The sequence below is a fragment of the Mercenaria mercenaria genome, chromosome 10 (genome assembly GCF_021730395.1).
Source record: "Mercenaria mercenaria strain notata chromosome 10, MADL_Memer_1, whole genome shotgun sequence".
NCBI classification, from domain to species: Eukaryota; Metazoa; Mollusca; class Bivalvia; order Venerida; family Veneridae; genus Mercenaria; species Mercenaria mercenaria.
The window spans coordinates 54,448,151-54,461,585 of NC_069370.1; the positions used below are offsets into that span (position 1 = coordinate 54,448,151).

The following is a 13,435-nucleotide window of genomic DNA, read 5'->3' on the forward strand; positions in this document are numbered from 1 at the left end:
AAATTATGTCAGAATGATTGTCTTGATGACATCTAGGTTGAGTTTGAATATGGATCATCTGAGGTCAGTTGCCACAAATACTGTGAAATCATTGATATTCTTGTGGGATTAGTTTTCATGAATTTCACTGTTGAGTCAGTCCACAAAATCTGATCCCAAAGTAAAATTCCCATTCATCTTGTGTTCAAAAGTTGAAATCCACGAATTCGTATCCCCACAAAATTGCCGTTTTGACCAAAACCAGGAAATTTCATGCTAACAAAATTTAATGATTTTACAGTATATAAAATTCCCAACCATTATACCCCCACCAAACATGGGGGGGGGGCTATATAGTCAGTTTTGTCCCGTCCCTAATTCATTAATCTCAGTTACTACTAAATGGATTTGATTCAAACTTAAAATAGATGTATCACCTTATCACTCACTACATGTGACACAAGGTGCATAACTCTGACACCAATTTCCATGAATTATGCCCCTTTTTACTTAGAATTTAAGGTTAATTTTGATGTATATTCACTATATCTCAGTTACTACTAAATGGATTTTATTCAAACTTAAAATAGATGTTCCATTTCATCACCCACATGATGTGACACAAGGTGCATAACTCTGACACAAATTTTTCTTGAATTATGTCGCCTTTTACTTAGAATTTAAGGTTAATTTTGATGTATTTTCACTATATCTCATTCTGATTGGCTTAGAGCCAAAGGGAAATAACCTTTTTTAACTTTTATACTGAGTTTCTTCCCCTTAAATTCCAGGAATTAGTCTATTTTTAGAAATCCTAATTTTCTAACTTTTTTATTATAAGTCCTATGTAAAAAGTAAATGCATCTTTTCTGTGGTAACATGGGTTGGTAAGACACTTTTTAGCTCACCTGTCACATAGTGACAAAGTGAGCTTTTGTGATCACCCTTCGTCCGTCGTCAGTCGTGCCTCCGTCGGTCCGTGCGTCAACAATTTCGTGTCTGCACAATAGTGGTTTCATTTATGATTTTATTTTAACCAAACTTGCACACAACTTGTATCATCATAAGATCACGGTTCCTTTCTTGAACTGGCTAGATCCCATTATGGGTTCCAGAGTTATGGCCCCAGAAAGGGCCAGAATTAGCTATTTTGACCTTGTCTGCACAATAGCAGCTTTATTTATGATTTGATTTTTACCAAACTGGCACATAACTTGTATCACCATAAGATCTTGGTTCCTTTCTTGAACTAGCCAGATACCATTATGGGTTCCAGAGTTATGGCCCCTGAAAAGGCCAGAATTAGCTATTTTGACCTTTTCTGCACAATAGCAGCTTCATTTATGATTTTATTTTAACCAAACTTGCACACAACTTGTATCACCATAAGATCTTGGTTCCTTTCTTGAACTGGCGAGATTCCATTATGGGTTCCAGAGTGATGGCCCCTGAAAGGGCCAGAATCAGCTATTTTGACCTTGTCTGCACAATAGCAGCTTCATTTATGATTTGAATTTAATCAAACTTGCACAAAACTTGTGTCACCATAAGATCTCGGTTCCTTTCTTGAATCGGCCAGATCCCCTAATGGGTTCCAGAGTAATGGCCCCTGAAAGGGCCGAAATTAGCTATTTTGACCTTGTCTGCACAATAGCAGCTTCATTTATGATTTGATTTTAACCAAAGTTGCACACAACTTGTATCACCACAAGATCTTGCTTCCTTTCTTGAACAGGCCAGATTCCTTCATGGGTTCCAGAGTAATGGCCCCTTAAAGGTCCAGAATTGGCTATTTTGGCTTTTGCAGCCATATAGAGACTTCGTTTATGGTTTTATTTGATACAAACTTCCAAAATATCTTCAACAACAATTAATCTTGGATTCCATGACAAATCAGATCCAATCATAGGTTCCAGAGTTATTTTATATCTGATTACCTCCCCTGATTGTAATCAAAATGGATTTATATCAGTAAGTACTTATAGGACTTATTTGAAATTTCATTATTGTTATTAGTTGGACTGAGACAATCAGGGTAGATAACTATGAACTGATTTTATGTCAAATTACCTCCCTTTATTTCAAATTAAAATGGGTATATCTCCATAACTAATGAAGATACTGATCTGAAATTTCATTTATGTCAACAGATTTATTTGGTAGATCCTTCTTTTGTTCACTTACAATATTATTTTTTTTTAATTACTTCCCTTTTTACATTACTATAAATAGCTTATTTTTAGTAACTTTTTTATTATTGGCCGTAGGGAAAAACCGAGACCACTTTTCTGTGGTACAACATGGATGGTACCTCCAATTTTTAGGTGTATTTTGACATATATATACCTTGTAAGAATTTTTTTTTCTTTTTGGTTAAATTTCTTCGATTTGTTGTTCCTGTCCTTTGGACTTAGATATTTTTTCTGAGGACCTTCTTGTCCTCAAGTGCAATGATAACAGGTGAGCGGTTTAGGGCCGTCATGGCCCTCTTGTTTGTATTTACTTTTAGTGTATCTCTAATATTACAGATTTTTTATATTTACCTCATCCCTCATCCAGGGCACATAATTATACTAGTATTACTTATATGTGGAAGCCCAGGGTGAAGTACTCCAAAGACGAGTAAACTTATTTTTAAGTATTAAGCTTTTTTGACATTTTTATATTATTCTAAGTATTTTTAAGATTTCTTATGGTTGCCATTCTTCTGTGACAAGATCGTATGGTGGGGGTATGACTCACTCCTGTGACAGTTCTAGTTTTTTTATGTTTAAAGTTTGAAATCCATAAATTCATATCCCAACGCAATTGCTGTTTTTACCAGAGACCGTCTCGGTCACAAACAATCCCGCCGGCTTTTACAGATGTTAATACACAAAAAAACATGTATTATCCCTACAGTTATAGTTACGTTTTTCTACAGAACAAACTTGGCAAGGTATATTTCGTTCGCAGATAGGGTAACATTGGCTTGATATAATTATACCACTGATTTAATTCCAGGTCAAACTAAAAAAACATCGTTATTTTCTGTCATCTTTTCAGCCATCAGAGCCAAGATGGAAAGGCTTGTTTGATTTGTAGCAGGCAGTTTTCTACAAAATCTGGTCTTCAGATGCACAATTACCATGCCCACAGAGGCAGTAAATCGGAAAAGAAATCAACTGAGGCAGTCAGGTAAATGCTTTTTAGCTCATAAAACGTGAAATAAACATGAACCAGCATACTGCGATGATGCCCGTCAATTTTTTTTTTGGATTCAGTTTCCCTTAGAGTTATTGCCCTTTAATTGTTAAAAAATCCACAGATTTGTACATAACAAAAACCAACCAATTGGTAGAATTTCATTAAACTTCTTTCATTCTTTTCCAGGAACATTTATCATAAACATGTGAAGTTGTGTACCCAGGCCTGGTCACCACCTTGCCTTAGTCACATCCCCTTCCCCTCCCCATTTATGTTTTAGCTCACCAGTCACAAAGTGACAAGGTGAGCTTTTGTGATCGCACAGCATCCACCGTCATCCGTCCGTGCGTAAACTTTTGCTTGTGACCACTCTAGAGGTCACATTTTTCAAGTTCGAAACTGGGTCACGTGCGGTACAAAACTAGGTCAGTAGGTCTAAAAATAGAAAAACCTTGTGACCTCTCTAGAGGCCATACTTTTCAATGGATCTTCATGACAATTGGTCAGAATTTTTATCTTGAAGATATCTAGTTCAAAACTGGGTCACATGAGCTCATTCGTTTTCTGTTAATGTTTATATGATTTTGCCTAATGAAATTATTTGCTTCTTAGTAACATCCTTAACTTTTTGCCGAGTATTTTTTTTGCCATTCCTCACCACAAACCGTTTCGGCAGGGGATACTAATTCATTGAATTTGCTTGTTTTTAGCTCACATGTCACATAGTGACAGTGTGAGCTTTTGTGATCGCGCAGCGTCCGTCGTCCGTCGTCCGTGCGTAAACTTTTGCTTGTGACCTCTCTAGAGGTCACATTTTTCATGGGATCTTTATGAAAATTGGTCAGAATGTTCATCTTGATGATATCTAGGTCAAGTTCGAAACTGGGTCACGTGCGGTCAAAAACTAGGTCAGTAGGTCTAAAAATAGAAAAACCTTGTGACCTTTCTAGAGGCCATATTTTTCACAAGATCTTCATGAAAATTGGTCAGAATGTTCACCTTGATGATGTCTAGATCAAGTTCGAAACTGGATCACGTGCCTTCAAAAACTAGGTCAGTAGGTCAAATAATAGAAAAACTTTGTGACCTCTCTAGAGGCCATATTTTTCATGGGATCTTCATGAAAATTGGTCAGAATGTTCACCTTGATGATGTCTAGGTCAAATTCGAAACTGGATCACGTGCCTTCAAAAACTAGGTCAGTGGGTCAAATAATAGAAAAACCTTGTGACCTCTCTAGAGGCCATATTTTTCATGGGATCTGTATGAAAATTGGTCTGAATGTTCATCTTGATATCTAGGTCAAGTTTGAAACTGGGTCAGCTGCGGACAAAAACTAGGTCATTTGGTCTAAAAATAGAAAAACCTTGTGACCTCTCTAGAGGTCATACTTTTGAATGGATCTTCATGAAAATTGGTCAGAATGTTCACCTTGATGATATCTAGGTCAAGTTCGAAACTGGGTCACGTGCCTTCAATAACTAGGTCAGTAGGTCAAATAATGAAAAAACCTTGTGACCTCTCTAGAGGCCATATTTTTCATGGGATCTGTATGAAAGTTGGTCTGAATGTTCTTGATGATATCTAGGTCAGGTTAAAACTGGGTCACATGAGCTCAAAAACTAGGTCACTATGTCAAATAATAGAAAAAAAACGATGTCATACTAGGTTCAAAACTGGGTCATGTTGGGACAGGTGAGCGATTCAGGACCATCATGGTCCTCTTGTTTAAGATACCACCATGAAATTTGGATGACATGTACAGTTTTGCACGCAGATCTTAAAACTGACTTTCAGTTACCTTGAATGTGACCTAATAATCTACCTTCTTAATATTTTAACATCAATTTGCTATTTGAAACATGCGACTTATTTTAATCAGATGAGCGATTCGGGGTCATCATGACCCTCTTGTTAGAACTTTCTAAAGGGTGTGTGATTAATACAGATGGATGGTATCCATTGTCCTGTATCCTGAATCAACATTTTTGCTTAACCGTTTTCTCTGAAACTATTTGTCAGAATTACTTTCTATAAGCTTTGTTGCTAGTATCTTGGCTTGAACCTTTAACAAGTTTATTCAAATGGTTTAACTTTGCCCCTTTTAGGGGCCACCAGAGTTTTAAAAAAACTTTTAACAACTTTTCATGAATCACTTTATAGATCTTTATCAAATTTGTTGGGTTGTCTTCAACTTTTGTTCAAATGGGGCAGTTATAATGTTCTCTCTCAAGTTTGTTCAGATGGAGCAGGGATGCTAGAGCTAAAAATAAATGTACAGTTTTTCAACTTCATAAAGCTTGGTCTGTAGCATCATTATAAGGTCCTCTCAAAAATTGATTCAGATGGAGGTGATTTGCCCCCATTTTGATCATAAGAGCTAAAATACAAATAGCAAAGTCAACACCAGAAAAGCAGCCTCAGTGAACACTGAAACCAGTCTTACTGAAGTGGTTCTCTATAAAAATCTAGGTCAAGGGGGTTCAGACCAATATCATCAGAGTTGGTTGATGTTCTGTCAGTATGTGGGAAATTCAGCACCTTGGTTAAAGCTTGGATGCACTTTCTCTATCTCTGTAATTACTTGATGGATTTTTTTTCAATCTTAAAATAGTAATTCCCCTTCATCACCCACATCATATCACTAGGGTCATAACTCTCACACCAGTATTTAATGAATTATCCTCCCTGTTTTACTTAGAACTCCATGCTAAAGTTTTGATGCACTAAAATTCACTCTTCTCCCATTTAGTACAAAATGGATTTGATTGAAACTGAAAATAGTTGTTCCACATCACATGACACAAGGTCTATAACTCTGGTACCAATATTTAATTAATAACCCCCCCACTTTTACTTAGAATTTCAGTTTAAAGTTTTGATGCACTTTCAACCCATCTCAGTTATTACTAGATGGATTTGATTCAAACTTAAAATAGTTGTTCAACATCATCACTCACATCATATGACACAAGTGTCGTTTACTCTTCAATGGTATATTTGTAGTGAGTAAACAGTATATAAAGACTGACTTGCTATTTATATGATGAGGCAGTTGTGGGAGACATGCACTTTTCTCAAAAGCAGCTCTAGTTATGCCCCCCTTTGAAAAAGGAGGGGTATATTGTTTTGCAGATGTCGGTCGGTCGGAATGTAGACCAATCCGTTTCTGGATGATAACTCAAGAACGCTTGGGCCTAGGATCATGAAAGTTGATAGGGAGGTTGGTCATCACCAGCAGATGACCCCTATTGATTTTGAGGTCTGTATGTCAAAGGTCAAGGTCACAGTGACCCTGAATAGTAAAACGGTTTCCGGATGATAACTCAAGAACACTTGGGCCTAGGATCATGAAAGTTGATAGGGAGGTTGTTAATGACCAGCAGATGACCCCTATTGATTTTGAGGTCAGTATGTTAAAGGTCAAGGTCACAGTGACCCTGAACAGTAAAACGGTTTCCGGATGATAACTCAAGAACACTTGGGCCTAGGATCATGAAAGTTGATAGGGAGGTTGCTATTTATATGATGAGGCAGTTGTGGGAGACATGCACTTTTCTCAAAAGCAGCTCTAGTTATGCCCCCCTTTGAAAAAGGAGGGGTATATTGTTTTGCAGATGTCGGTCGGTCGGTCGGTCGGTCGGAATGTAGACCAATCCGTTTCTGGATGATAACTCAAGAACGCTTGGGCCTAGGATCATGAAAGTTGATAGGGAGGTTGGTCATCACCAGCAGATGACCCCTATTGATTTTGAGGTCTGTATGTCAAAGGTCAAGGTCACAGTGACCCTGAATAGTAAAACGGTTTCCGGATGATAACTCAAGAACACTTGGGCCTAGGATCATGAAAGTTGATAGGGAGGTTGTTAATGACCAGCAGATGACCCCTATTGATTTTGAGGTCAGTATGTTAAAGGTCAAGGTCACAGTGACCCTGAACAGTAAAACGGTTTCCGGATGATAACTCAAGAACACTTGGGCCTAGGATCATGAAAGTTGATAGGGAGGTTGGTAATGACCAGCAGATGACCCCTATTGATTTTAAGTTCAGTATGTTAAAGGTCAAGGTCACAGTGACCCTGAACAGTAAAACGGTTTCCGGATGATAACTCAAGAACGCTTAGGCCTAGGGTCACGAAAGTTGACAGGGAGGTTGGTAATGACCAGCAGATGACCCCTATTGATTTTGAGGTCAGTATGTCAAAGGTCAAGGTCACAGTGACCAGGAACAGTAAAATGGTTTCCAGGCAATAACTCAAGAACGCTTGGGCCTAGTGTCAGGAAAAGTGATAGTTAGGTTGGCCATGATCAGCAGATGACCCCTATTGATTTTGAGGTCATTAGGTCAAAGGTCAAGGTTACATTGGCCAGGAACAGTTAAATGGTTTCTGATCTTCTTGTCCAAAACCATAGGGCCTAGGGCTTTGATATTTGGTATGTAGCAAAATCTAGTGGTCCTCTACCAAGATTGTTCAGATTATTTCCCTGGGGTCAAATATGGCCCCACCCCTAGGGTCACATGGTTTATATAGACTTATATAGGAAAAAAAACTTTGAAAAACCTCTTGTCCAAAACCACAGGGCCTAGGGCTTTGATATTTTGTATATGACATCATCTAGTGGTCCTCTACTAAGATTATTCAAATTTTTCCCCTAGGGTCAAATATGGCTCCGCCGTGGGGGTCACATGGTTTACATATACTTATATAGGAAAAAACTTTGAAAATCTTCTTGTCCAAACCACAAAGACTATTGCTTTGATAATTTGTAATGTAGCATCATTTAGTGGTTCTCTACCAAGTTTGTTCAAGTTATCCCTCTCGGGTCAAATATGGCCCCGCCCCAGAGGTCATATGGATCATATAGACTTATACAGGGAAAAACTTAGAATCTTCATGTCCATAACTTACATCATTCAAATTTGGACCACATGTATAGTTTTGAGTGGCAAGATGAACCTTGGCATGAGTTGATCTTGATCTTGACCTAGTGACCTACTTTCACATTTCTGTACCTACAGCCTTCAAATTTGGATCACATGCATAGGTTTGTGTACTGAAAAAAAATTTGACCTTGTTATTGACCTAGTGACCTACTTTCACATTTTTGAAGATACAGGCTTCAAATTTGGACCACATGCATAGTTTTTGTTCCAAAATAAAATTTGACCTTGATTTTGACCTAGTGACCTACTTTCACATTTCTCAAGCTACAGCCTTCAAATTTGAACCACAAGCATAGTTTTGTGTACTGAAATGAACTTTGATCTTGAGATTGACCTAGTGACCTACTTTCACATTACTGAAGGTACAGGCTTCAAATTTGGACCACTTGCATAGTTTTGTGTTCGGAAATGGAATTTGTGTTTACAGTGAGCATATAATTTCTGTTCCTTGTGCAATGACTGAATGCATCAAGGGGGGCATTTCGTGTTCGACGAGCTCTTGTTACAAAATGGATTTGATTCAAACTTAAAATAGTAGTTCAACATCATTACTCAGATCACATGACACAAGGGCCATAACTCTTGCACCAATATTTCATGAAGTATCTTCCCTTTTTATGCCCCCCTTAGAAGAAGGAGGGGTATATTGTTTTGCAGATGTCTGTCTGTTGGTATGTAGACCAATTCAGTTCCATATGAAAACTCAAGAACTTTTGAGCCTAGGATCATAAAAAGTTGATAGCGAGCTTATTCATGACCAGTTGATGACCCCTTTTGATTTTGAGGTCTGTAAATCAAAGGTCAAGGTCACGGTGATCTGGAAAAGTTAAAAGGTTTTTGGAACCGGAATCGCCTGTCCTGTCGTCAGTCCCGCAAGGCCGTCGCCTCGGGAACCCCTGTCGGGTGGCTGCTGGAGGGGAACCGGCACCCCACTGTTCAGACTGTCTCAACTCAAGAACACTAGGGCCTAGGATCATGAAAGTTGATAGTGAAGTTGATCATGACCAGCAGATGACCTTTGTTGATTTTGAGGCCAGTAGGTCAAAGGTCAAGGTTACAGTGACCTGGAACAGTTAACAGTTTCCAGATGGTAACTTAAGAATGCTTGGGCCTAGGATTATGGAAGTTGATAGGGAGGTTGATCATGACCTGTAGATGACCCCTATTGAGATCGGTAGGTCAAAGGTCAAGGTCTCAGCAGAACCCGAACAATTAAAACATTTTCAGGATGATAACTCAAGAATGCTTGGGTCTAGGATCATGAAAGTTGATAGGGAGGTTGGTCATGACCAGCAGATAACGCCTAAAGATTTTAAGGTCAGTAGGTCAAAGATCAAGGACACTGGGACAGTTAAACGGTTTCCAGATGATAACTTTAGCCTATGATTATGAAAGTTGATAGGGAGGTTCATCATGCCCAGAACTTGACTCCTATTGATTTTGAGGTTAGTAGATCAAAGGTCAAGGCCAAAGTGACCGAGAACAGTTAAAGTGTTTCAGGACGATAACTTGAGAACACTTGGGATTAGGATTAGGAAACTTAATAGGGACGTTGATCATGATCAGCAGATGACTGTCATTGATTTTGAGATCAGTAGGTTCAAGGTCAAGGTCACAGCAACCCAGAATAGTAGAAAGTTTGTGCACAGTGACCAAATAATTTCTGTCACTTATGCAATTACTGAATGCATCAAGGGGACATTTCGTGTTCTACCAGCACTTGTTTACTTAGAATTTCAGGTTAAACATTTGATGCACTTTCACTCAAAAATAAGCCCCAAAGAACACAGGAACCAGTCTTACTCAAGTGTTTCTCTGTAAACTTCCAGGTCAAGCTCAATAACCAGCAAGTTCAGACCAATATCCTCAGAGTTTGTTGATGTTCTGTAAAATGTATGGGAAATTAAGAATTTTTCCTAACTTTATGAAATAATTTATAGTGTAGGATAATCAGGAGGCAGCCTAACAACCTATGATGCTTTACTACAGAATTATCTTGACACAAAATAATATTATTCATAGATAAGGTAACCTTTGCTTGATTTACTTACCCTATACCGGTATACCATTGAATTTGTTCCAGGTCCAACTCGGACATCTCAAAAACAGTATTATTTCTACAATTTTTCAGCCATCAGAACCAAGATGGAAAGACTTGTTTTATTTGTAGCAGGCAGTTTTCCACAAAGTTTGGTCTTAAGATGCACAATTACCATGCCCACAGAGGCAGTAAATCCGAAAAGAATTCAACTGAGGCAGTCAGGTAAGTGCTTTTTAGAACTTTGTTGCTACAAATATACCATTGTGAGCTATTTAAACAGGTTGATGGTCCGGCATCCATCATCCTTCTGCATCCGCACCTTTGGTAAAGATTCGATGCACTTTCTCTGTTTTTCTGTAATTACCTAATTTATTTGTTTCAAACTTAAAATACTATTAGTTATTCCTCATCATCACCCAATTCATATGGCACAAAGGCCATAACTCCACACCAACTTTTCATGAATTATCCCCCCTTTTTACTTAGAATTCCAAGTTAAAATTTGATGCACTTTCACTCTGTCTCAGTTATTACAAAATGGATTTGATTCAAACTGAAAATAGTTGTTCCATTGATCTCCCTCATCATTAACACAAGGTTCATAACTGAACATTTAATGAATTAACCCCCAATTTTACTTAGAATCTAGGATTAAAGTCTTGATATATATTTTTCATTCTGCCTCAGTTATTATAGTTCCACAGTGGGTTGGGAGACTTATTGATTTACTCCTGTCTCTGTTTGTGTCTGTCACAAATCTTCTCAGCACTCCAAGTCGAACATTCCTCATCTGATCTTCACCAAACTTAAACAAAATGTGTTTGACCATAAGTCCTCTGCCCAATTCGATAACAAGCCAAATCTGCCAAGACTTTTCAGAATTATGGCCCTTGAACTACTAAAAATCAGCCTTTTTACTATTGTCAGCCTTCTAGGTCAAACATTTCTCATCCGATCTACACCAAACTAAAAATGTGTGTGACCTTAAGTCCTTGGCCAAGTTCAATTGCTAGCCTAATCGGCCCAGGCACTTTTGAATTATGGCCCTTGAATAAATGAAAATCGGCCTTTTAACTCTTGTCCACGCTGTAAGTCGAACAGTTCTCATCCGATCTTCACCAAACTTGAACCTTATGGTGTTGACCAGAACTCCTCAGCCAAGTTCTTTAACTAGCCAAATCGGCCGAGGCACTTGGCCCATGAATTACCAAAAATTAGCCTTTTTACTCTTCAATGGTATATTTGTAGTGAGTAAACAGTATATAAAGACTGACAATCAGAAAGATGTGGGAGAGTTGCGCTTTTCTCAAAAGCAGCTGTAGTTATAATATGGATTTGGTTCAGATTTAAAATAGTTGTTCAATGCAGGGCTTTGGAAATTTGCCGGTTTGCCGGTTGTGGACCGATTTTTGACTTTTCAGACCAATTTGTGAAGTGAAAAAACGAAAAAAATTGGTCCCGTAAAAATGGAGAAAAGTATAAATTTCTGTCTGATATCTCAATACACGACCGCCTGCCAAGCAGGAAATTGTTGATCGCACCCTCAGATAATCAATAAACGTGTCAAACAGTCTAATTGTCACTTTGATAATCGATCCGTAAATAGCACGTGACGCAATCAGTGCTCGTGCGGCACATCCTTTAATGTTTGCAGACAGCCGACTGCAATGTGTTAAACATTTTTTAAACATTTTTGACTGGTTTCCCAGGTTTCGCTCAGGCCTTGAAAAGTCCTTGAATTCGATGGTAGTCCTTGAAAACTCCTTGAAAATGACAAAAACCCTAAAAGACCTGGAAAAGTACTTGAATTTTGAAAAAAACTCCTTGAATTTGACCTTTCACTCCTTGAAAATATTCTTTCCATAACTTTGCTTTGCAAAAAGAATATAAGGCTTAAAATAAATCGGAGAAAATGAAAATAAATTCGTAAAATTGCAGGATCGGGTCACTCGTATGCTATTATAGTGGTCTACGGCCACACTTTATTGATATTTACAGAGTGCTATTTCTACTATATCACCGTTTGCATGTTTCCGTTTCCGTTAAAGAAGTACGGGGAATAATAACTCACAATTTTTAACTATTTGCGAGTGTTTCCAGTGAATTAAAAGGAGTAAGAAAAATAAACATGTTTACTCAAGTAAGCGGGAGACAAAAGACGAATATAAAAGTGGCTGAAGCCCTATAGAGCAGACAGAATGAAGTGTATTTGTACGTCGTGTGACAAAATTTTGAGGTATCATTAGTAGGAGTGCGCTAAAAAAATCACAAGAAAAGCGATAAACCTCAGCAAAATAGTGAATCACATCAATCTAATAATCGAATTACGTCATTTTTCAATAGTGTGACAAGTAATGGTTGTTTTATTTTTGCAATTACATAAAAGTTGTTCAGATTATGTCGTGGTTTTGAAAAAAAATAGTGCTTGAAAAATTGTAAAATGTCCTTGAAAAGTCCTTGAAAAGTACTTGAATTTTGTCTCTGATATTCTGTATGAACCATGTTTCCAAATGTTTCTGACTGGATCCAAATCATTTCGATGAGGATCCACTTCTTTTATTTAGAATCCGACGGATAGTTTATTTCAAAAGGCTATGTTTGATCACGGGTAAAAAACAAATGGTCACTGCATTTAATCAAGGAGCTATAATTGTACATTACAGGTCTTTGGTTTAATGAGACATCACATGGAAAACCAATAAAAATAATTTTTATAATTACTTGATTTAAAAAAATTACATGATTCATATGTTGGGGCTCCAGTTGAAACAAGTGCAGGAAATCGTCTTTGCAACCCAACTGTACAAAAAAGAAAAAGAAAAAAATGGACTAGCAAAGACGAATGATAAAGAAAACTGGAGTGGTGCTATTTATCAAATTGGTCTTTTAAAAAACGTTACAAAATGAAATTTTGTTTACATCACAAGAGAACATAATAATATAACTTTATAAAATGTATTTGCTTATTGAAGTACAATGTAAGTGAAATGAAATATCTGTGGCCAACCTGCGTGACCTTTTGGTACTATACATGCGGGAAATCCGATCTCAGCGTTCTGATAACGTACACATTTGGTCCGCGGCAGAGTATTCTTAAAATACTGAGACTGTTTAGCAGAGAATATGTGTCGTGTAATTCACTTTGACGCATTGTATTTTATAGAATTCCGTCAAAGAATGAGGAAACATCACAAAGTGTATCTGCCGTGTATACGGTACCGAAGTCACGTGCGTTGGCTTTTAGACTAGTTACGTACACGGTGTCAATGCCTCTGCAATTTTAT

At 37.7% G+C, this 13,435-nt stretch overlaps 1 protein-coding gene across 3 annotated transcripts in view; it reads left to right on the plus strand.

Moving 5' to 3' along the window:
* LOC123561520 (uncharacterized) overlaps window positions 1–13,435 on the plus strand; it is a 93,608-nt gene that overhangs the window by 64,651 nt on the left and 15,522 nt on the right. For all 3 annotated transcript variants that reach the window (XM_053553114.1, XM_053553116.1, XM_053553115.1), the window contains 2 exons: window positions 3,025–3,156; window positions 10,242–10,373. In XM_053553114.1, the coding sequence (XP_053409089.1) occupies window positions 3,025–3,156; window positions 10,242–10,373 (264 nt within the window). The remainder of the gene's footprint in view (window positions 1–3,024; window positions 3,157–10,241; window positions 10,374–13,435) is intronic.